The sequence below is a fragment of the Pimephales promelas genome, chromosome 22, assembly GCF_988280905.1.
Source record: "Pimephales promelas chromosome 22, fPimPro1.hap1.1, whole genome shotgun sequence".
Taxonomy (NCBI): domain Eukaryota; kingdom Metazoa; phylum Chordata; class Actinopteri; order Cypriniformes; family Leuciscidae; genus Pimephales; species Pimephales promelas.
This window is the reverse complement of record NC_142790.1, coordinates 6,857,257-6,879,853: the sequence shown is the minus strand read 5'-3', so window position 1 is coordinate 6,879,853 and position 22,597 is coordinate 6,857,257. Positions and strand designations below refer to the sequence as shown.

The 22,597-nt window shown below is 38.1% G+C and overlaps 2 protein-coding genes across 14 annotated transcripts in view; one reads left to right on the top strand and one right to left on the bottom strand.

The window, feature by feature from the left end:
* Nucleotides 1-111: 111 nt before the first annotated feature.
* pdss1 (prenyl (decaprenyl) diphosphate synthase, subunit 1) lies at nt 112-20,045 on the top strand. 2 transcript variants are annotated; one of them, XM_039666504.2, is made up of 11 exons: nt 112-299; nt 673-728; nt 1,710-1,836; nt 2,018-2,148; nt 2,234-2,375; nt 5,454-5,565; nt 5,646-5,755; nt 5,844-5,924; nt 6,981-7,094; nt 7,272-7,352; nt 18,986-20,045. In XM_039666504.2, exons 1-11 carry the CDS (start codon nt 156-158, stop codon nt 19,124-19,126), a joined length of 1,239 nt encoding a protein of 412 aa, XP_039522438.2. In that variant the 5' UTR covers nt 112-155; the 3' UTR covers nt 19,127-20,045. The 2 variants fall into 2 exon arrangements, with proteins under 2 accessions (XP_039522438.2, XP_039522440.2); XM_039666506.2 differs by having other exon boundaries at nt 113-299; nt 2,021-2,148.
* A 1,036-nt stretch (nt 20,046-21,081) lies between these two features.
* The window catches only part of abi1a (abl interactor 1a), a 74,930-nt gene continuing 73,414 nt past the window's right edge, over nt 21,082-22,597 (bottom strand). For all 12 annotated transcript variants that reach the window (XM_039666480.2, XM_039666485.2, XM_039666482.2 and 9 more), the window contains one exon: nt 21,082-22,370. In XM_039666480.2, coding sequence (XP_039522414.1) covers nt 22,195-22,370 — 176 coding nt within the window. In that variant the 3' untranslated portion in view covers nt 21,082-22,194. The remainder of the gene's footprint in view (nt 22,371-22,597) is intronic.

The following is a 22,597-nucleotide window of genomic DNA, read 5'->3' as shown; positions in this document are numbered from 1 at the left end:
TTATTATATCGAACTATAGCATTTTAGTTTTCCGCCTTTTCTTCCCTTTATTCTATGGTTTATTCTATTTCTAACGACCCTCCTCTTCAGCAGCACATTACGTCATGACAACAGCTTCCGGTTCATGCTGCGGTTCCGTAACGTGTTGGGGCGTCATGGCGGTGCCGTGGAGCCTGTGCTGGAGGAGCAGTGCTGGAGCTGCTGTAGTACTGGACTGGTGTTGTGGGCTCAGCAGAAGAGCTTTTACACACACGACTTCAGCAGGCAGAAGAAGCGCGTCGTCCTCCGCTGTGACACAGGTAACGCCATCACACTGATGATGAAGATGATGAAGGTCACCGGTGTGAGCCAATGAATGACAGATCAGATCACTGCCGTATATTATCACATTAGGTTTGAGATGAGTTCGAATGTCATGCGTTGCAAGTCTTAGATGATTGCAGTTGTGTTTGTAAAGATCTCCTGCCTGAAATGTGTGTTAAAGGTCAAGAACTCATTCATTAGAGACTCACTGCTCAGGTTTGCATGCCATTCAATGTCACTGCTGGACAAGAATGTTGCACAGGAAGTCTTGTGTTGTGCTTGTGTAAGTTGTGTTGGCAAATGTTAAGACACACTATATCCTGATCACAGTTTGCTTTATTGTTTTGATGGGTACTTTATGTTTTTCAGGTTTTTTTCCTGCAGGGCCCTGTACATAATTTTAACAAACCAATGATCCTTGCGAGGTATGTCAATGTCATGGTGTAAATGTGTAGTTAGTACAAATGTGTATAGGTACACTGGGGCTAGTTGTCATTCAGGGAAGGTGTAACATGGACTATTACAAAAAATATTAGGTTTAAATTCTAGTTACATCATGTTATGAGTATTACTTATGACAGTTTCAGTTAGCCAAAACATGTGTGTTTAAAAAAAAAGAAAGAAATTATTTTAACGAAACTATTTAATTAGTTCAGACGTTTGAGGTTAGAATGATATATTTCATAATTATGTTCCCCCCCAAAAATAAGCAGCACAACATTGATAGTCATTCAAAATGTTTCTTGTGCAGCAAATTAGCATATTAATTATTTTCTGAAGGATTATGTGACACAGAAGACTGGAGTAATTAATTACATTCTACTGAAATAACATATATATATATATATATATATATATATTGCAGTTGTATAAATGGGCATAAACATTACATACAAATTATGTGCTGGGCATCCAAGATAAAAGTTGTGTTGTGTTTACATAATATATATATATATATGCGTGTACATGTATATGTAAGAAATAATTGCATGTATATACATATATTTATATTATAAATATTTTATATGTATATAATGCATTATTCTATAATATATGTAAATGTATAACATTCATGTGTGTATTTTTATATACAAAATAATTAAATGCAGTACACAAATATATTATGTAAACACAAACTTTTATTTTGGATACGATTATTCGCGATTAATCGCTGCCCAGCACTAATAAAAATATATTTAAATGGCAGATTTGATAAAAAGTGTTTACTCTACCCCATTCAAAGTTGCAGTTTAAATGCTTAAATATATTGACTTTCAAGTGAAATGAGATTCATTCATACATGCACGTTGTTTTTTTTTTTTTTTGTTAATAACTAGTATTGTTAGTATATTGTACTAATAACTTTTATTGTGTTTATTGAATCTTTTTTCCCATGTTTGTCTCAGACACCGGTCTAGATGTCTGTTCTCAACTCCACGGGTCTGTTGCAGTTTACACAGTGATGCAAAGTTAAAAGATCCTTTCTCACTCGCACAAAAGGACTTGCAAGATTTATATGAAGACATAAAAAAGGTATGGCAAGAATTCTGCATAGTACTACACATCGTTTACCACTAAACTTTCTTTTTCTTGTCCACTGTTGTTTTATGAAGTATTATTTTCAGTAATTATGCCCAAACACTTTCCACCTCTTCTCTGAGATGTTTTATGCTCTTCTATGGCCTCAAACTGACCTTGTTGAACGTGTCTTCAGCAGCTGCTCGTCTCTAAAGCAGAGCTCAAAGCACTCTGTGATTATTACTTTGATGGGAAGGGAAAAGCCTTTCGACCCATGATTGTGATCTTGATGGCTCGAGCTTGTAACGTCCACAGCAATAAAGAGGGGTGAGAAAGACTTCAGTGCTGTGTGTGTGTGTGTTTTATAGTGATGCATCAGTTAGTGTTAATACGGCACATCTGATGTCCTCAGGGTTTTGCTGCCGGCGCAGCGCTCTATCGCTATGATCTCTGAGATGATCCACACTGCCAGTCTGGTGCACGATGACGTTATCGATGACTCAGACACAAGACGTGGGAAAAACACCATTAATAACTTGTGGGGGGAGAAAAAAGTGAGTAACTGTGATTTTCTGCTGTTGATCACATATTTTGGTACTTTGTTGATGTCTAATTTGAAATCCGAAGGAAAATCAGTTGAGAATATGGAAGCTTGTTTCCGCCAGGCAATAATAATAATAATAAAAAATGCTTCTTCTTTTTTTTTTCTTCAAAATTGAAAGTTTAACACTTGTTTTCACAAACACGGTTTAAACTAGTCCCAGACTAGAATGCTGAGTTTGATCTGTTGTAACTGAAAGCAATTAACTTGCACTGATTTATCTTAAAATATGTCAGTTTCATTATTTTGTCTCAAGATGCACACCAGTAATGTTTTTTTTTTTTTCTCAGGCATGTTCATAAAAGCTACTTAAATGTCTTAATTGAACTAATTGAATCTAAGCTCTGCGGGTCAAACTGGGCCTATATCTCACAATTCGGACTTTGTATAACTCGCAATGTGAGTTAATCTTACGATTCTGAGAGAAACAGTCGCATTTCATTCTGAGAAACAGTTGCATTTCTGTGATAGACATAGGGTTACCAACTGTCCCGAATTAGCCGGGACGTCCCGTATTCTGGGCCTAATATATTTGTACCGTACGGGACCTCCCTTGTCCCCATTAAAAAAAAAAGCTACACTAATACACTGATGCAATGACTGGTGTCGTGTGTGTCTGTTGTCTCAGTCTGAGACAACACACACGACACCGGTCATCATCCAATCACAGCCCACACTCCCGCGCATCAGACCATACCAATAACAACCTCTACATTGAGAATTAGACTTGTTATTCTTTTGGGACAAACCGTTGTTTGATTTGCGAACAGAATCGTCTGCTGTCTGGACCCTCCCGGTTTGATTCGGTCTCGCGCTAACGGCAAATCCCTTTCACTGTCCGATTTCGGCAAATCAATTTTGGTGAATTCAAACACCGGGATTACTGTTCACAAGTCCAACATCAGACACGCAATAAAACATGAACTCTTCCTGGGGGATTAATATGATGTGATTTGCTGCCGAAGAAACACTTCTGATTATTAGGCTATTTAAATGTTTTTTTTTTTTTTTTAAGTCAGGATTCTTTGATGAATAGATTCAAAGTAGATTAATCCGAAATAAAAAAAAAGCTTTTGTAACACTATAAATGTCTTTACTGTCACTTTTGATTACTAAGTTTAATGCGTCCTTGCTTAATAAATGTAGGCTGTTACTGTCTTTAATTTAAATTAAATGTATAATGTTATAAAAGCTTTCTATTTCAGATAAATGCTATTATTTTGAAATTAGTTTAATGTGACTTTTTGTGTGACCTTAAAATTCGTTTTAGAATTAAAGCCACAATATGTATTTTTTCTGGTTTAAAATAGCAAAAATAACTGTATCTATGTTATATATTTCTATTAGATGTGTACTTACATTATCCCGACAGTTTTCACCAACTTTCAAATACGGAGAAATTTATAGTTTAATTCGAAGACACGGGACGTTTCTTTATTTCCGTTTCGTCGCCCGTCTATGGGCGTCATATAACCTTTGACTCCTCTATTTTCTCTAACTTCCTTGCGGAACCCGGCGAAACCGCCAAACACAAAGGGGAACACTGGACTACCGCCAATAAAGCAAAGAAAATGACGAAGAAAAAAAAGCAGTACGTATTTTTATGTGTGTAAATCATGTGCCCGCTCACGAGCGCTCACTCACAGACACACTGTCCCCGGTGCTGCTCGCGCATAAAGCGCTCCCCGTTTACAGTAAACGGTTCGTCTCATTCAAAACAGCCAACTGTTGCTGTTAGCGAGCCGCGCACATTGAATACTCGTATGAGTCAGGCTGCGAATGTACGTGCCCGCTTCAGCACGCTCATGCTTACTAAATAAACGCCTCACCTCCGGCGCCGCGCACTCACTATATTCCCTTTAGCCTTTAGCACATAGTGGATGCATAACGCAAACCCAGTCAAACGTTTGACTGCAGTATCTTTATAGTATCTAAGCAGTATGTGCTTTATAATCCAGTGCGCCCTATATATGAAAAATGTTCTAAAATAGGTCATTCATTGAAGGAGCGTAATATAAATATTTATATTCGTCTACTGCCGTCTGTATAATAGTTATGGACCACGATTACGCTTTGCCTGCACGTTCTGCTGCTACAGCCAGCTCAGTTAAGCTCAAACGTACGGGTGAAAAATATGACCCGAGAAGGGTTTGGGACAGGAGAAGCATAACACAGGTAAACATTGGGGTTGCATTTAAAGCTTCTCGACAAGCTAAATCTACAGAGAGATGCCATATATCCGTATATTTTGTGAAACGATGATGTCATGCCATGAGCTGAGCTGGTTGTCATTGACGGCGACAACAACTCCCGTGAGCCCACGCTCTTTCCCGACGTCATCAAATTACGTCTTTTGTAATTTCATGCTGTACGTTTAAAGTGTGCATAAAAAGGTTAACCAAAAACTGTTTATGTCTGAGAACCTTTTAAACTCATACGAACCTGAAATTATATATACTGTGTGATGCAGTACAAATATTTTGAGTGTCCTTTATTTTCATGTAAAGAACCACGATTGAAGTTGGCAGCCCTATATAGACAGAATTCTGTGATCGACAGATCGGTGGTTTTCAACTGTTGGTCACACATTTTGGTTCTGTGTTGATGTCTAATTTCAAATCTGCCACTTTTTATCTCATGATTCTGACTTTCCTTCTTGCAATTGTAAGTTTCTCACAATTCTGACTTTTTTTTCTCAAAATTGCTAGTTTATATCTTGCATTTTGGATTTATAACTCGCAATTGTGAGTTTCTCACACTTCTTAGAAATACAGTTGCAATTCTGAGAGACATTCTGACTTTTATTTTTTTGCAACTGCAAGTTTAAATCTCTCAATTTCTAGAAAAGCGAGCATTGCGAGATATGAAAACACAATTCTGACTTGTGTTGAGAGGAAAGAGTTCAGAATTGTCAAAAAAAGTTGCACTTGCCTTTATTTTTTACATTTCTTGGCAGAAGCAAGCTTCTATAGAGGATAGAATGATGTTGTCATTAAATGAAAATAATAATATTTGTATCTGAAATTGTTAGGCTATCCTGGCTGGAGATTTCATTCTGTCTGCGGCCTCCATGGCATTAGCGCGGATTGGGAACAATACAGTAGTTTCTGTGCTGTCACAAGTTATAGAAGACCTTGTACGAGGTACGTCTCTACAGATTTATGCATGAGACTTGTTTTATACAGTGGACCTGCTATTTCTATTTTTCATTGATCAATTCCAGGTGAATTCATGCAGCTAGGGTCTAAAGAGAATGAAAACGAGAGATTCAAGCACTACCTTGAGAAAACCTTCAAGAAGACTGCAAGTCTCATTGCAAACAGTTGTAAGGCAGTATGTACGTTCCGTTTTAACAATAATAAGTTGAAGTTCAGAGCTGAAAGAGAAGGTGAACACCTGCACTATTTCTTTTGAATTTTAGGTGTCAATTTTGGTGAATTCTGATCCTGAGGTGCATGAGATAGCCTATCAATATGGACGAAACGTTGGTATCGCATTCCAGGTAATTCTTTCATTTATATGTGAAATGCCATTTTCACTTGGTTTAAATAGTCTAGTCTATCACTATTCACACTTGCTATAATAGCATTTGATTTTATAAAGCATTTAATCTATACAGTGTAAATAGACTCTATCGGTGTTTGCATGTTATTTGTAATGCAGTGGTCTGTGATCACCAAGTTAACAATGGTTCTTGTGTTGCAGTTGAAAATGCAGGAAGTAATTGTATTTAACATAAATTATAACAGAAACTTCAGCAGTATCTTCTGGTTAGTGATGCACTAGAATGAAAATTTTGGGCCGAAACTGAATATTCACAATGCACTTGGCTTTTTTTTTTTTTTTAAATCGCCTGTAAACCGAAAATTTTATTTTATTTTAAATTAATCCAATTCGTTTATTTATAAACACCCAATTAAAACGGAGTTTTACAATCATTTAAATTGTACATAAGGTGGTTTTTATATATCAAATTTTAAATACAATAAATTGTTCCAACTCAAATTTGCTGGTGAAATATAAGCATTTATATTTCTTACATATTTAGATTGTAATTTATTTTCACCACAGATTTATTCAAACTATTGTTAAAATAATGAAGACAACAGGCTTATTAAATATATATTTATTATGTAATGCAGTGCATGCATTAAGAAAATGCTGCTCTCTAGAGTTATTTTTTAAGCTTACTCTGGAGCTATTGCTGAAAAAAAAAATTTTGTTCGAATTTCGTGATAAAATTGAACTAAAAATTGCTGTTTCGGCTAAAAATGATCTGGTTCTTTCAGTTGTAGATATAAAGGCATATAAGTCTCACTTCACCCTGTCATTGCTCGCTCAAACAGCTTATTGCAGTTCTGTTAATGGTATGTCATTCTGCAACTTTAAGCGGTAAAAATATGGGCCAAACTTTTAGGTTTTAGGTCATATTTTAATAAATCTGTGCTGTTATAGTTGAATTCTTTCATTACAAATGATTCATTACAGGTCACATTGGTTTTATCTTGAATTATTATGTTTAAAGTCAAGTAAAATAGAAGTTTGTTGTCTTTTTCAGCTTGTGGATGACGTTCTGGACTTCACGTCCTGTGCAAACCGCCTGGGGAAGCCGTCAGCTGCCGATCTCAAACTGGGTCTGGCCACCGGACCCGTTCTGTTTGCTTGCCAACAGGTATGACAGCTGAACACATCTGTACTCTCACAATATGATGTCACTTCTCTGAAGTACAGAAAGGGGAATCAGGTCTATTTACAGGTCTAGGTTTATTACAGTCTTAAACGTAATTGTAAAACAGTTTGGATTTTTTAAAGATCTCCCAACCAGTTTCACTCTTTTATCACTGTTTAGTTTCCTGAGCTGCATGCGATGATAATGAGGCGCTTCAGCTCTGATGGAGATGTGGATCGAGCCTGGCAATATGTCCTGAAGGTGAGGAAGATTTGTGTTGTATACAGGTGAATCTCATGAAAACATGTCAAGGGCCTGCTTTCATAAAACATTACGATTAGTCTTAGAAGCCAGTCATCTATTTTTTTGTCTCTTAGACTGTTCAAAAAAGTCTGTTACATAAAACGTAGATTTGTCTAATTTGGTACCAAAAAGTAAGACTTGACTTGATTACCCCTAACTAACTCCTAGTTGGTCATACTAGTTCTTAAAGGATTAGTTCACTTTTGAAAAAACTTTTGCTGATAATTTACTCACCCCCATGTCATCCAAGATGTCCATGTCTTTCTTTCCTCAGTCGAAAAGAAATTTAGGTTTTTGATGAAAACATTCCAGGATTTTTCTCCATATAATGGACTTCAATGGGAACCGGATGGTTCAAGGTCCAAAAGACAGTTAATAACAGTTTCAGATGCAGCTTCAAATGTCTTTAAACGACACCAGACGATGAATAAGGGTCTTATCATGCGAAACGATCGGTTATTTCAAAACTTATTCCAAAAATGTAACTTTTCTAAGGACAAATGCTAGCCTAGCTCTATTCTGTGAGGCGCGTTTGTAACGTCACGTAATACGTAATTACGTTCAAAAGGTCACGGGCGACGTAGCCGGAAGTACAGAATCAAAATCGTCCGACATCGTTGTTTTTCCTTTTAATTCCTTTTTTTGTAAACGGCGTTTGAGTTAGTTTTCACGTTCAACCTATGCGTTCAACTTGTAAACACTCTGACTCTGTAGTTCTGGCTACGTCGCCCGTGACCTTTTGAACGTAATTACGTACTACGTGACGTTGCAAACGCGCCTCACAGAATGGAGAAAGGCTAGCATTTGTCCTTAGAAAAGTTACATTTTTGGAATAAGCTTTGAAATAACCGATCGTTTCGCATGATAAGACCCTTATTCATCGTCTGATATCGTTTAAAGACATTTGAAGCTGCATCTGAAACTGTTATTAACACTATCTTTTGGACCTGAACCATCCGGTTCCCATTGAAGTCCATTATATGGAGAAAAAGCCTGGAATGTTTTCATCAAAAACCTAAATTTCTTTTCGACTGAGGAAAGAAAGACATGGACATCTTGGATGACATGGGGGTGAGTAAATTATCAGCAAAAGTTTTTTCAAAAGTGAACTAATCCTTTAAGACACAGTCTTAACTTAATGGCTGTTTATGTAACTGGCCCCAGGTCAGATTTCCATGGAAGCTTGTTTCCGCCACGGAATCAAATTTTAGAAAAGACAATTGCAACTTTTTGACTCACAATTCTGACTTTCTTTCTTACAATTGTGCGATTATAAAGTCATAAAGAGTTTTATTGAGTTTAGAAAGTCAGAATCGTGAGATATAAACTGACAATTCTGAGAGAAAAATCATGCAATTCTGACTTCATAACTCGCAATTGCAACTTTATATCCCACAATTTTGAGAAAAAAGTCAGAATTGTGAGATAAAAAAATCGCAATTACATTTTTTATTTTTTTTATTCCAAGGCGGAAACAAGCTTCCATACATTTCACCCCAATATTACAAGAATAAAGGCAGTAAATCAAACCTTTAAGAATTTTATGATATTTTTATAATGTGACATTTTTTTCTATGACATTTCCCCCCCCAAAAGTCTCATTAGATGTTTTACTTTAGCGTTGATTGTTATCCTCCCTGAGATCATTACTGTAATACTGTCATTTTTACCATATTCAGAATCAGGGATGCAAACTTGTCACCTTGACACCAAATGGGTCATTTGTGTAATCTGTGTAGATTCGATGGGTTTTTAAAATTGCGTGCGACGCCTCATCCGAGGATGAACAACTTAAAGCCGCCTCTGTCCGAGCATGTAGGCTACTACGTCTCACCGCACTGGCACCCAGTTTGCGCGTCTAAATTGCAAAGTGTTTTTGTTAAGGTTTTGTTTACTGTGTGTGATTAATTTAAAGGTGCTATATGTATTTTTTAGCGGCCTCTATCGGTTATGTTTCAGATTGAAACTAATTTTCACAAGAACTATAGTGCTCTTGCGTGTGTTCGAACACAAGAGTGGGCACTCATGGTACACGCTCACACTGAGACTTTCAACACACCGGAGAAAACATCACACAACATGCTGGAAACTCATGTAAACTAAGTTCTACACCCTTGCAAATCGTCTCATTATAACAAAGCGTAGGCATCTATGACTTTTGTTTGACTTTTGTTTGATTTGTTCATTGCAAACAGCTGAAAGTCTGGACATTTACCAAATAAACCTGATTTGTATTATATACAGTGTGTGTTTAGGTTCATTGATGATAACAGGAGTATTTGCGTGAGTGAGCTCAGTCAGCCGCGTTATAAAGGGAGCGCTTGGTTTAAGATTTAAAAACATAATTGAATGATTTCTATATTTGAAATGTTATGCAATCAAGGGCAACCACCGAAGAGCTTTGACACAAATCGAACACTTCTTGATATGTATAATAGTAATATGCAGTTAGCAGTTCTGTTTGCAGTTACATTCTGCAACTTTTTCATGCATTCTGATTTATTCGCATATTGTTTCATTTGCAAGGCCATGCAAAATAATAATCAAAACCTTCAGTAAATGACTAACCCTTTTTTTGTTACACTGTATCAGAAAGTCAGTTTATTAAATGTAAATATATGGCATAATTTATAGAAATGAATACTTATGAAGTACAATGAAAAACTGAATCTTCAACTGAAGGGGTGTGTGATGGCGCAGTGGATAAGACGCATGCCTTTGGTGTGAGAGGCCCGGGTTCGAATCCACTGTGAGACACCAATGTGTCCCTGAGCAAGACACTTCACCCCTAGTTGCTCCAGAGGCGTGCAACCTCTGACATATACAGCCATTGTAAGTCACTTTGGATAAAAGTGTCAGCTAAATGAATAAATGTAAATCTTGATTAATGAATAAATGCTGATTATGGCTCCTGATAACATTACTCCAAAGATTAGGCAGGCCATTGGGGTTTTATCATCCTCAGATGGTGATGTGCTACGAAATTTGGGTGTCATTTTTGATAAATCGATGAGTTTTAGCAGTCATGTTAAATCTGTGGTTCGTTCCTGTTTTTTTTCATCTCAGGAACATCGCTAAGATTAGATCATTGGTTTCTAAAGAAGAGTTGGAGATGCTTGTTCATGCTTTTATTTCCTCTCATCTGGACTATTGCAATGCACTGTACACTTGCTTAAACAAATCCTCCATGGATAAACTGCAAGTTGTACAGAATGCTGCTGCAAGACTTTTGGCAAAGACAAACAGAAGATCACATATCACTCCTGTGCTTAAGGCTCTTCATTGGCTCCCAATGAGTTTTAGAGTGCAGTTTAAAATTTTTACCATTACCTACAGAGCCCTTCTTACATCCAGGACCTTTTTCACATTCACTCTCCCGGTCGCTCCTTGAGGTCTTCAGGCCAAGACCTTTTTATTGTTCCTAGAACACGTCTTAAAACAAGAGGTGATCGTGCGTTCTGTGTGGTGGCTCTGGAACTCTCTTCCATTAGCCTTGAGAGCTTTGGACTCTGTAGAAAATTTTAGTAAACACCTTAAGACACATCTTTTTAGACAAACTTTTAACTAGCTATATGGTGTTGATGTAATGTGTGTTGTGGTTTTTATTTCTTTTATTATTTTTTTTCACTGTGAAGCACTTTGTGACCCTACATGTCTGTGAAAAGTGCTATGTAAATAAAGTTTACTTACTTACTTACTTACTTTAAGTATAAATAGGAAAAGCAAATCTAGTGAAACATGTACCTAGTAAATGCTCCAGACGCTTCCTAGAATATATGTATTTTTTCGTATACAAAATTCCCACTGATAAAAGTAAAGTCTTTGGACTTAAATCTGTCATAAAAATAAAACAAATCTTTATCTGATGATGTCAGGCTATTGTTGCTAGAAAGTGTATACTGAAATAGTGAATCAGTTGTATTATTGCCATAAATTGTGGTAAATATGATTTATATATGTTGTTACAATGTTATTCTTTGGCTTAGTGTGTGAATTTAATCAGCCCAGTGACAGCAGATGAAAATGATCTGTTTTTATAACACAAGTGCTAATTAATGAGAGTTGACATAGAAATACAAAAGTCATTGACAAAGAAATACAGTTTTTATATATAATTTTATTATACTGTCTGTATGTATTCACATAAGACATGTACTCCTATACAAACAAGATAAATATTAAACATTGGAAATTATACAAAAATGAGCAAATATGTGACTTAAATAGTCCAGTTGGTCGAAGCTGCCTGGTTCTGACTGTTGATTGCTGACTTGGATAGCCATCTGCTGCTTTTCTTGTGTGGCGGACCTGTCCACTCCTGCACTGTCCTGTTGAAGGAACAGACACAATCATGTAACGCTGACCAGATTTAATGAGGGATTCTTAAAGAAAATCTAAAGAAAAGTTGATTCTCCCAATTCGATATGAGGGGTCTGAAGTGAAACGGATTTGATATGATATGTAATGATTCACATTATCATCCCGGATTAAATAAAGTATTTAGTTTCTAAATCTTAGTAAAACTGAGAGATAGGAGGGTCTAGTAAATGCTCTTCTCTGGGTCGGCTGGGACCTGGACTAAAGTCTGTTCTGAGTTATCTGGTTCGGTTGTGAAGTAGTTACCTGAGGGGCTGGACAGTTGTAGGGCCTCGGTTCCACACAGCGCTTTTGTGGAGGTGCCTGACACAGACCTGCGTCCTGTTGAGAGAACAGGTTGAGAGAGCAGGTTTAATGGGTGCTTCTTAGACGAAATCTAAAGGCATGTCTTTTTTATCATTTTTAAATATAAAAGGATTTTAAATTAAGGACCTTGAAAACATAGTAGCATAGTTAAAGGCAATGTTTACTTGTTTGAATACATTTTAAAATAAGTAAAAACTAGCGATATAAGGGACTTACAGAAGCTTCTGTGCTCCATAGAGACGCACTCTTCCTCCATCTGGACATGGATGATCCCTCGGGAGACTTCTGTGGTTGCTGTGGGGAACACGGTGGAGAAAGTGTTCTCTCTGGGGTCGTCCTTCTGGGGTCTTCCTTTCTTCCAGACACTCCCTTTTGCATATACTTCTGCCGATGCCCCCACCAGTCCCTCAACTTCTCCCTCTGCTTCCTTGGGATCCTGACTTTTGCGGGAGACTCATTTTGTGAATCCTTCCTCAAGAGCTCAGGGTTTTTAGGATCTTTCATCTCGGAGATCTTGTCAACAACAAGTACTCCCTGTGTGCAACAAACAGGTGCTATCTCAGGCTCAGGGATCTTTTGATTTTGCCTCTTTGTGGAGGTGCCAGGCGTGGATGGTCCATGCAGAAAAGTGTAAGGCTTCTGCTGCAGCAGTTCCTGCCTTAATGGCTCAGGGATCTTCAGTTTGGGCCTAGCTCCCATCTTCTCCTGCATTGGTGCTCCATGTGAGGAGGATGTGAGCACCTTTGAGGATGCTGCTGGTGCCCTCTGTAGAGACAGAAGAGTGTAAGGCTTCTTCTGCAGCAGCTCCTGCCGTAATGGCTCAGGGATCTTCAGTTTGGGCCTAGCTTCCATCTTCTCCTGCATGGGTGCTCCATGTGAGGAGTGTGTGAGCACCTTTGAGGATGCTACTGGTGCCTTCTGTAGAGACAGAAGAGTGTAAGGCTTCTTCTGCAGCAGCTCCTGCCGTAATGGCTCAGGGATCTTCAGTTTGGGCCTAGCTTCCATCTTCTCCTGCATGGGTGCTCCATGTGAGGAGGATGTGAGCACCTTTGAGGACGCCACTGGTGCCTTCTGTACAGACTGGATGGGCATTGGTGTTTCCAAAGAGGCCTTTATCAGGTGTTTGGTCAAATGTACAGGGATCCTGAGTTTTCCTCTTTCTTTGGACCCTGTGGGGACAGGCGCTCCCTCTCTGGACCTGTTGGGCACAGGCACTCCCTCTCTGGTCCTGTCGGGCACAGGCGCTCCCTCTCTGGACCTGTCGGGCACAGGCGCTCCCTCTCTGGTCCTGGCGGGCACAGGCATTCCCTCTCTGGACCTGTCGGGCACAGGCGTTCCCTCTCTGGTCCTGGCGGGCACAGGCATTCCCTCTCTGGACCTGTCGGGCACAGGCGTTCCCTCTCTGGTCCTGGCGGGCACAGGCATTCCCTCTCTGGACCTGTCGGGCACAGGCGTTCCCTCTCTGGTCCTGGCGGGCACAGGCATTCCCTCTCTGGACCTGTCGGGCACAGGCGTTCCCTCTCTGGTCCTGGCGGGCACAGGCATTCCCTCTCTGGACCTGTCGGGCACAGGCGTTCCCTCTCTGGTCCTGGCGGGCACAGGCATTCCCTCTCTGGACCTGTCGGGCACAGGCGTTCCCTCTCTGGTCCTGGCAGGCACAGGCATTCCCTCTCTGGACCTGTCGGGCACAGGCGTTCCCTCTCTGGACCTGGCAGGCACAGGCATTCCCTCTCTGGACCTGTCGGGCACAGGCGTTCCCTCTCTGGTCCTGGCGGGCACAGGCATTCCCTCTCTGGACCTGGCGGGCACAGGCATTCCCTCTCTGGACCTGTCGGGCACAGGCGTTCCCTCTCTGGTCCTGACGGGCACAGGCATTCCCTCTCTGGACCTGGCGGGCACAGGCATTCCCTCTCTGGTCCTGGCGGGCACAGGCATTCCCTCTCTGGACCTTGCGGGCACAGGCGCTCCCTCTCTGGTCCTGGCGGGCACAGGCGCTACTTTTGTTGACCTGGAAGTGAAGGGTGCTCTCTGTGCCTTCTTCTTCCTCCACTCTGGTGTGGTCTTCCGTGTTGAATCTGAGAAACCCCAGTGCTGGAAATCTGGAGCCTTCTCAGATGCATCACTGAGGACGAGGGATGAGGGACATGATGCTCCTGACTCCACTGTTTCCCCCCACTGCTCTGAGATGGAGAAATCAAACTCATAATCGTCAGGTATTGGGTCTGAAACCTCCATTATGGCCCACCACCGTCCCGCAGCAAGGGCCATAGTGAGCTCCTCTGAGTATCTCTGCTCTGCACTTCTCATGGCCATGGTTGACAAACTCATACTTCTTGCTATTTCTATCTGTGAAACACTATGAAAGAAAGAGAAAGAGATGATTTGAGTAAACATACAGTACAAGAACCTGAAAGCTTGTTGTCTTAAGCCCACATAAACTTATGTCGCCCACGTAAACTTAAGTCGCCTGCATTCCGCATTTTGTTATCTGAAGTTCAACAGACATCTAGGCCAATTTTTGTGTTTGCGTTAAAGGTGTGTGTTCAACACATACACTATGTTATTGTTAAGATAGAAGAATGTTGACTCGACTCATTACTGCTCTTTGACATCTGGTAGAGTATAAACAGGGCCTGAAATTAACACCCGACCACCTGCCAAATGCGGGTGAATTTTGCTATTGGCGGGTAACACTGTCAATCTACCTGCCACATTGGCAGGTAGCCAATGAGAATTGTGAGTGATTCATTAGGATTTTTACATTTCAACAAAGTCCGCTATTGCGTTGGAGTTTAGCTAAAATGTGGCGGCACATTACTGGGGTAAAGAGGCCAGCTGCAACAAACAGCCAACAAAAAGATGAGGATGAGAAAAAGAAAAGTAAAGAAGACATTTTAATACAAAGTGAACAATCGGCGGCAATGGCAAGGTTCGTGAGCGGCTGATTTATGACAGCGACTGTTGTTTCGGAACGTTCATGCGATCAGAAAGAAGATGAGGCCCTTTTTCTGACTACGTTTGGATGTATTAAGTATTAAACTGTTGGTGAGATGGGATGAGATAATGTAACGCTGACGTAGGTTGCAGTACAATGACAGTTGCACAGATGTGTGTGCGTGTGCAACTGTGCATATTGGGAGTTGGGAACTGGTGAGAAAATGTCCGGTACCCGGTAATTTTACCAGTAATAACAGTATTAATTTAGTTCATATTTAACGGTTCCTGAACGCTGTAACTAAAAGCTGTTAAGAGTAAGACCTGTCTACGTGAATAAATCCGCCATCAACACAGCCGCGTGTGATTTGCTTACGAGCTGCGGTAGGTCTATCTGTTGTAGCCTGTGTTTGTGTGTCTGTCAAAATCAATTAATAAAAAGATTTTTTTTAAAAATGTATGTTGTTAGAGTTATTATTACTTGACAGCACTTAAATGTGTATTCTTACAAGTTTTTTTTTTTTTTTCACGTTTATGAGGCAAAAAAAAAATGGCTGGTAAAAAGTCTCTGTGGCAGGTGAATTTTTAAATCCACCTGCCACAGTGGCCGGTGGCCGAAAAAGTTAACTTAAGGCCCTGAGTATAAATAAGTAATTGTGCGGTGTCACACTGGTCCACCAACTAATAGCTGTGCGGACACGACTGTGCACAAGATGGAGCAGAACGCGGAAAATCAAGTAGGCTATACTCTGGCCTTGAATTTTCTAAAAAATAAAAATGTATACAATGTATGCCCAGCGATCAATCAGAAGAGGAAAGGGGGGCTGAAAGCCTCCTTGAAATGTATCTAAAATGAGCAATGAAGCTAAAAAAGTTAACTGTTATTTTTATCAATTAACCTTCTAATTTGAATAACTCAAATGCACTTAATGTATAATGTATATAGGCCTAGTCATTTTTTATTATGCCGACTGTCGAGTGATTGATTAAACAAATCAGCTTAAAGCAAATAAGTTTTCAGTATGACTTCAGTGTCATCACACAAATATATCGTTTTGTCATTTGAATATAAATTATCAACAATTATGGTAAAATTTTGCCTACAATAAGGTTCATTTAATAAACATTAATGTATTAACTAACATGAACAAACCATGAGCAATACTTTTGTTACTGTTTTTGTTCATCTTTGTTGACGTTAGTTAATGAAAATCCAGCTGTTCATTGTTTGTTCATGTTAGTTCAGTGCATTAACTAATGTTAACAAGATTTTACTAAAGTATTAGTAAATGTTGAAATTAACATTAACAAAGATTAATAAATGCTCTAGAAGTATTGTTCATTCTTAGTTAATGTTAACTAATGTAGTTAACTAATGAACCTTATTGTAAAGTGTTACCACAATTATATATATAAAAAGATTTGATCATTATTGATTAACAAATCATGCTCTCATTTCCACACAAACCACCAGCCTGGCCTATTTTTTTTATATCTAAATGTAGCTACAGCTAATCGAGACTATAACATTCCACAGTTTAAGCAGATTCTTCTTCAAATTGTGAAAATATTAAAATTCAGATCCCCAAAACCCAGTGTAAAAAGTACAGCCTACTTACACAATCGCCGACTCGCTACAAAGAAGAATAATTGCGCTGCACTCACTGTACTCACACCGAACGTTCTAAGCTAAAGGATTCCATTATGACGTAACAGAGATCGGAGACCGGCTGTATTGTTGTATTAAAAGTGAACATGAAATAGAAACAAAGACTGACTTAGATCTTTTAATTCATGATTTTTGATACAAAAACTATAGCGCTGTATTTGTTAGCATTTGCAGCAGGTGCATAAACAGCAAGTAAAGCTGCGAATGGGTAGCCAATCCATTTTATTATGAAGCATAACAGACCACTCAAAGAAAATTAATCAACAGATATTACAATAAAAAGCCCATTTCTGAAACAAAATATAATTCACAAAAAAAGTTCCTCTTGGCTATATGGGTTTTGTTTTCTATTTCTAACAATTGCCCATAGTTTAGCAACTATCAGATGAGGAAGAGTTTTGTTTGATCATCAGCAGGACGTTGATTAAAATAAACAAGTCGGACTTATATTTTGCTCTATATCGCCAATGAAAATAGTTCCAAATAAATCTATAAATCGTTGTGCATCTTTGAGAAACAGTTTCAATGTCTGAAAACTAGTTTAGTTTAGTTTAGTTTAGTGGCTTTAGATGCTCTCTGAAGCGCAGACAGATGAGCGAAACATAACGATGTTTTTTTATAAAAACAAAAAAAAAAACTGCTGCTTTCAGGTTTTTAAACATTATTTTTGCTGTAATGTATTGATTGGAAAACGTAAAATAATACAATTAGGATTTGAAACGCAACGCCGAGTTTATGAAACCGATGGGGCAAATTAAGATGATATTTTAGAGAAGTAGCTGTTGGTGGTGCTCGCGTACTAACAATACGCTAAAATATACTAGGCCAAATGTAAAATGTTTTTATTTATAGAAAGACGCCTTCCCTTTTCACCAGGTAGAGATTGCATGTCTTTGTGTGGCTGGATGTTGACAAAAGTAACGTTCTTGCTGTAAACGCAGACTGTGAAAGGGAGTTGCCGCTAGTTCTGATCAGCGATCAGCCGACAAAGGATTCTGTTCAGTGTAAATAAAGCCTTCCGCGAACATTGTGTGATTGTTGATATCACCCATGATCTCTCATATTCAGGTGGCCATACGCAAAACCCCTTTAAAGCTGTATTTATATTCCTGCGTATGCCACACATAGGCTACTATTGACTTTACGGGACAATTTGGGTTTAGTAAGGGACGTTTTGTCTTTTACGGTAGGATTTCGTGTACAGAACGGTGCGACCCGACACGATTTGAAAATGCCTCCTGTAACAGCAACATTGACAAACACAAGAAAAACAAGGTAGCCTATGTAATGTAGCCTATTATTATAGGCTAATTAATGTTTATAAGCGTTAATAGTATCTAATCTTATCATAAATAATAGTTAGAATCATAAATAATAGTTATTTAGGCTTATAGCCTGTTTTAAATAGTCTGTGTATTTAAATAGCACGAGGCTTTTCCTACTCTTGCTATACTAGCCTACTTCATACTTAAAAATACAATTCATTATAAAAATCACTCAGTTTATAAAGGCAAAAGCAAAACAGGAAGTGGAAATGAGCTAAAGAGTGGTAATCTGTTGCCTTTTACTGGTTTCAGTGGTCAAATTATCATTTTATTTTACTGTCATTTGAAAAGTGTTCCCTAATTCTAATAAATTGTCCATGTGTTTAAAAGTTATTTTTAAAAATATTTGATTGTGGGGAAGAAGGAGAATAATATTATTGTAAAAATGTTTTTATTTAAACTATGAAGATGGTGGAACAAATACTACACACTTATGCATAACTGTAAATATTTACATATCCTTGTACGTCTATATAGTATAGTACTATAATTTTTGTAATCTATATTTTGGCCTTAAATCATTTATAATTAGATTATTTATTATTATTATGATGAGTTGGAAAGTTTTTGTGTGGAAATGTTCTATGAGGAAAGTAATGTCACAATGACATTTTCCTTTTAATCTTCCTAAAAATAGTCTTCATTTTCTTAAAAAAAAATTCGCAAAATAGACTATCAGTTTGATTTGTGGTGAAATATATGGAGAAAGTAAAATATTTCAAACATTTTCAGTGATGTATGTATTTTACTCTATTTTAAAACATGAAAAAAAGCTTTTTAAGTATGTCCATTAAAAAAAAAAGAAGAGATTTATTTTCCAGATTTATGGGAATTAATAAATGTATAACGTATCCCATCATATTTTGTATTTAAGTGTTATTCCTAGTTGAAAAAGGTTTCTTGTGATTCCTCCAGCTAGAAGAGTTCCAGAAGAGTGTTTAGTTGGTAATCCTTCTTGTGTTGTGTGTTGTGGTTCTCAGAGTGACGGTGTGGAACAGACTAACTACCTCGCTCAACACTACTGTCAAGAGGCCATCCGTCAGATCAGCCGTCTGAGGCCGTCGACAGAACGAGACGCTCTCATCCGACTGACCGAGCTGATGCTGCGCAGAGACAAGTGAAGCTGCACACACATACACACACACACAGCTGCACCTCTGCAGGGCCCGGGGGACGTGCTACCGTACTGTAATCGCAGAGCCCTGACCTCCGCTGACCTCTGCGAGAGGGGTTTCACTGGTACAGGAGGATGAACTCTGCAAGATCATTGTAATTCCAGGTGTAGCACAGATGTGCTAGTGTCATGTGTGTGTGGGTCCATTGCAGGCACTCACTTCAACATCCGTCCACACTACGAAAGGCCGAATGTCTTTGATTCCTGTGCAAGTGCTCAATAACAACCAAAGGCCTTAAACCTCACTGGCTATTTACGTAAATTAAAGAAGCTATTTTTTAAAGTAGACAGCCTCTTTGACTCTTTTTTTTTCTGATGGAAAAAGATAATTACATACATTTAAAAAAAAAAAAAAAAAAAAGAAGTCTCTTACACTCACCAAGACAGCATTTATTTAATCACAAATACAATCACAATCTGTGATCAAAGCTGCATTTTCAGCATCATTACTCCAATCTTCAGTGTCACATGATCCTTCAGAAATCACTCTAATATGATAAGAAACAGTTTTGATAATTATCAATGAAAACAGGAGACTTTTATTTTGTTATAAAAGTCACTTTTGATCAATTTAATGCAGCCTTGCTTGATTAAAAGTATACATTTCTAAACAAACTTCAGTTTGGCACAGAAAAAATGTAAATTAAGGTTATTGACTTTTAATAGAAACTTAAAAAGGAGGGAAGTCAGAATTGCAAGATATAAACTCACAATTCAGAGAAGAAAAAAAAGTAAGAGGACACTCACAATTTGTACTTTTTCCTAGAAATTCCCAGTTTCAATTGAAAAATGCACAATTACCTTTATTTTTTTAATTCTATGGTGGAAACAAGTGTCCATATTAAACTGACCCATAAAAAAATCCCCCCCCCCCAAAAAAAAAAGGTTTAAGTAATACTATTTTTCTTTTTTTTTTTTGACAATTAGATCATGTCTAGTCCATCTAGAGCTGCAGAATCACCACCAGTTTAACATGTAATGCCTGTCTGTGACAAAGGGATAGTTCACCCAAAAATGAAAATTCTGTCTGTATTTACTCGCCCTCATGTTGTTCCAACCCCGTAAGACCTTCGTTCATCTTCGGAAAACAAATTGAGATATTTTTGATGCGCTGGATTGAAACTTGCCAGCCTCAATAAGTCATTAAAGACATTGTTAAAATAGTCCAAGTGACTACAGTGGCTCAATCTTAACTTTATCAAACGACGAGAACACTTTTTGTGCGCAAAAACAAAACAAAAATAACGATATATTCATTTCCTTATCTATGGGCCTCGAGTGAGTTCATTAGCATAATTGCGTAAGCTTCTGTGCATGACACACATGACCAGCGTCGGCCAATAGTGAACCTATGTGTGACGTAACCCTTCGCTATCACACTATTTTAACTGACGAGGGCCAAAGAGAAGGACATGAATAATTGAAATAAAGTTGTTTTTTATATGTATTTATATTTATGTAAAGTTAAGATTGAGCCACTGTAGTCACTTGGACTATTTTAACGATGTCTTTAATAACTTTTCGAGGCTGGTAAGTTTCAATCCCTCAAGAAGCCTATGGACTAGTATACAGGAGTGATCCAGCTCTCAGTTTTCATCAAAAATATCTTAATTGGAACATGAGGGCGAGTAAAAACTGAAAGAATTTTCATTTTTTGGGTGAACTACCCCTTTAATTGGGTGGTTCAAACATTAATCCAAAACCTGTAAATCTCACAAAACAGCATATTTGAAACTTGAAATTTAGTTTGACCTCCTGAGGTCATGAACATTTGACCCTTCTTATGTTCTATTAGCTCTAATTTGTAGCATTTTATGAAATTCTATGCATGTATGGTATGACGGCTCTACATCCTTCTAAAAAAGTAACAAATAACCAAAATGTTAAATAAAAAGACCAAGGTTTTACATAGAATGATTTATTATAAAAGACTGTACAATTAAATTTCAATTAACATTATAAATACAAATTCTGGGCTGAGACGAGCTTCAGCGCAGATGGAATTCAGTTGGAACACTTCAAATGTTTCAGTATGACAAAAAAAGTCTCAAGGCATTAGCTTTAAACTCCTGAAATGACTGACAGAGGTCAGACGCAGATGAGTGAAATCTCAGTAATCGTTTCTCAGACAGAACGACAGCTCAAAGAGCGAAAAACAGATGAAGAGAGGTGTGATTTAATGCCAGACCCGAGGCCAGAAACTAGACCTTTCCGTTCATTGCTCTCTGTGCCGGGCCAGTTACTCCCGACACGTCTAAATGAGTCCAGCATTGGAAGAATTGTGATTTGTACTGATTAGAGACCTTTAGATACTTTACAGCTTACGTATTCAAGCTATCTACAGAGAATTCATGTTTGTTCATTGTAGCAAATACTCTAAAAATATGAACATGGAGGGAGACGTTGTTGAAACAAATGAAAAAGTTCTGTGCTTCGCATTCATTGACCAAATTAATAAAGAAATTTATATCGACGTTTCACTAAAAATTAGAGCATAAACATAAGTAGTCTACAAATGCCTATATTTAAAATAAAGTGTTCTGTAAATAATACAAAGATGGAAGCTGAATGGAATTGAACGTTTAGGTTACAATACATATTTTGTATGCATGCTTTACGTTAAGATTTCGATGATACACTTCGGGGCGATGACGTGATGCTTTAAGATGAAACGATAAAATTAATTCGTTTATTAGATGAGTGATGGTCGACTTTCAGTTGGAAATGTCAAAAGAAAAAAACGGTGACAATCATCTACTTTACATGGTCACGTGTTGTATTGACTGTTGAAGATAATGTGATTGACATTCACTACGGAAACCCCACAGGCTAACTTTCATTTTATGTACACTGACTTCCTCCGAATAGTTGCTCCCTCCCGTTCGCCCACATCCACCCATCACCACAAAGTAAAGTTCATAGATTTTCACGATCCGCCGTTTGTCAGGAACAAACATGTATCTTTGCACACGGTTTACACTGTTCACGATTTCAATGTTTGGGTATATACGATTTTCAGTCGGCATAGTGCATGATGGACTCCACGTAGTTCCCGGGAAACAGACCGGTGACGCCGCTGCTCACTCCCTCGAACCAGCCGTCGTCATTCTTCTTGATGATGTAGATGATGGCTCCTTCCATGAAGGACAACTCGTCGTCCTTATCCTTGATGTAGTCGTAGATGGCAACCACTGCGAAGATGAGCGGTATTAGTTATTAAACAATAAGCCACATCAGGGGTGTTATTAGACAACTATCATGTGATCAAAGACCCTACTGTTTAATAAATAGCTGTATTATGAACAATATAATACAAATAGGTACATATGTTAATAAAAAAAATAAAACTACAAATTTAAAAAAATACTACATGTTGACTTCATAATATAAATGTTACATACATAAAATACACAAAACA

What these genes read in the sequence shown, in the direction of transcription:
- pdss1 (XM_039666504.2), top strand. Translation starts at nt 156, where the DNA reads ATGGCGGTGCCGTGGAGCCTGTGCTGGAGGAGCAGTGCTGGAGCTGCT. An exon ending in TTCTGTTTGCTTGCCAACAG is followed by an intron (nt 7,095 to 7,271) that starts GTATGACAGCTG and finishes ATCACTGTTTAG; the next exon opens with TTTCCTGAGCTGCATGCGAT. An exon ending in CCTGGCAATATGTCCTGAAG is followed by an intron (nt 7,353 to 18,985) that starts GTGAGGAAGATT and finishes TGTGGTTCTCAG; the next exon opens with AGTGACGGTGTGGAACAGAC.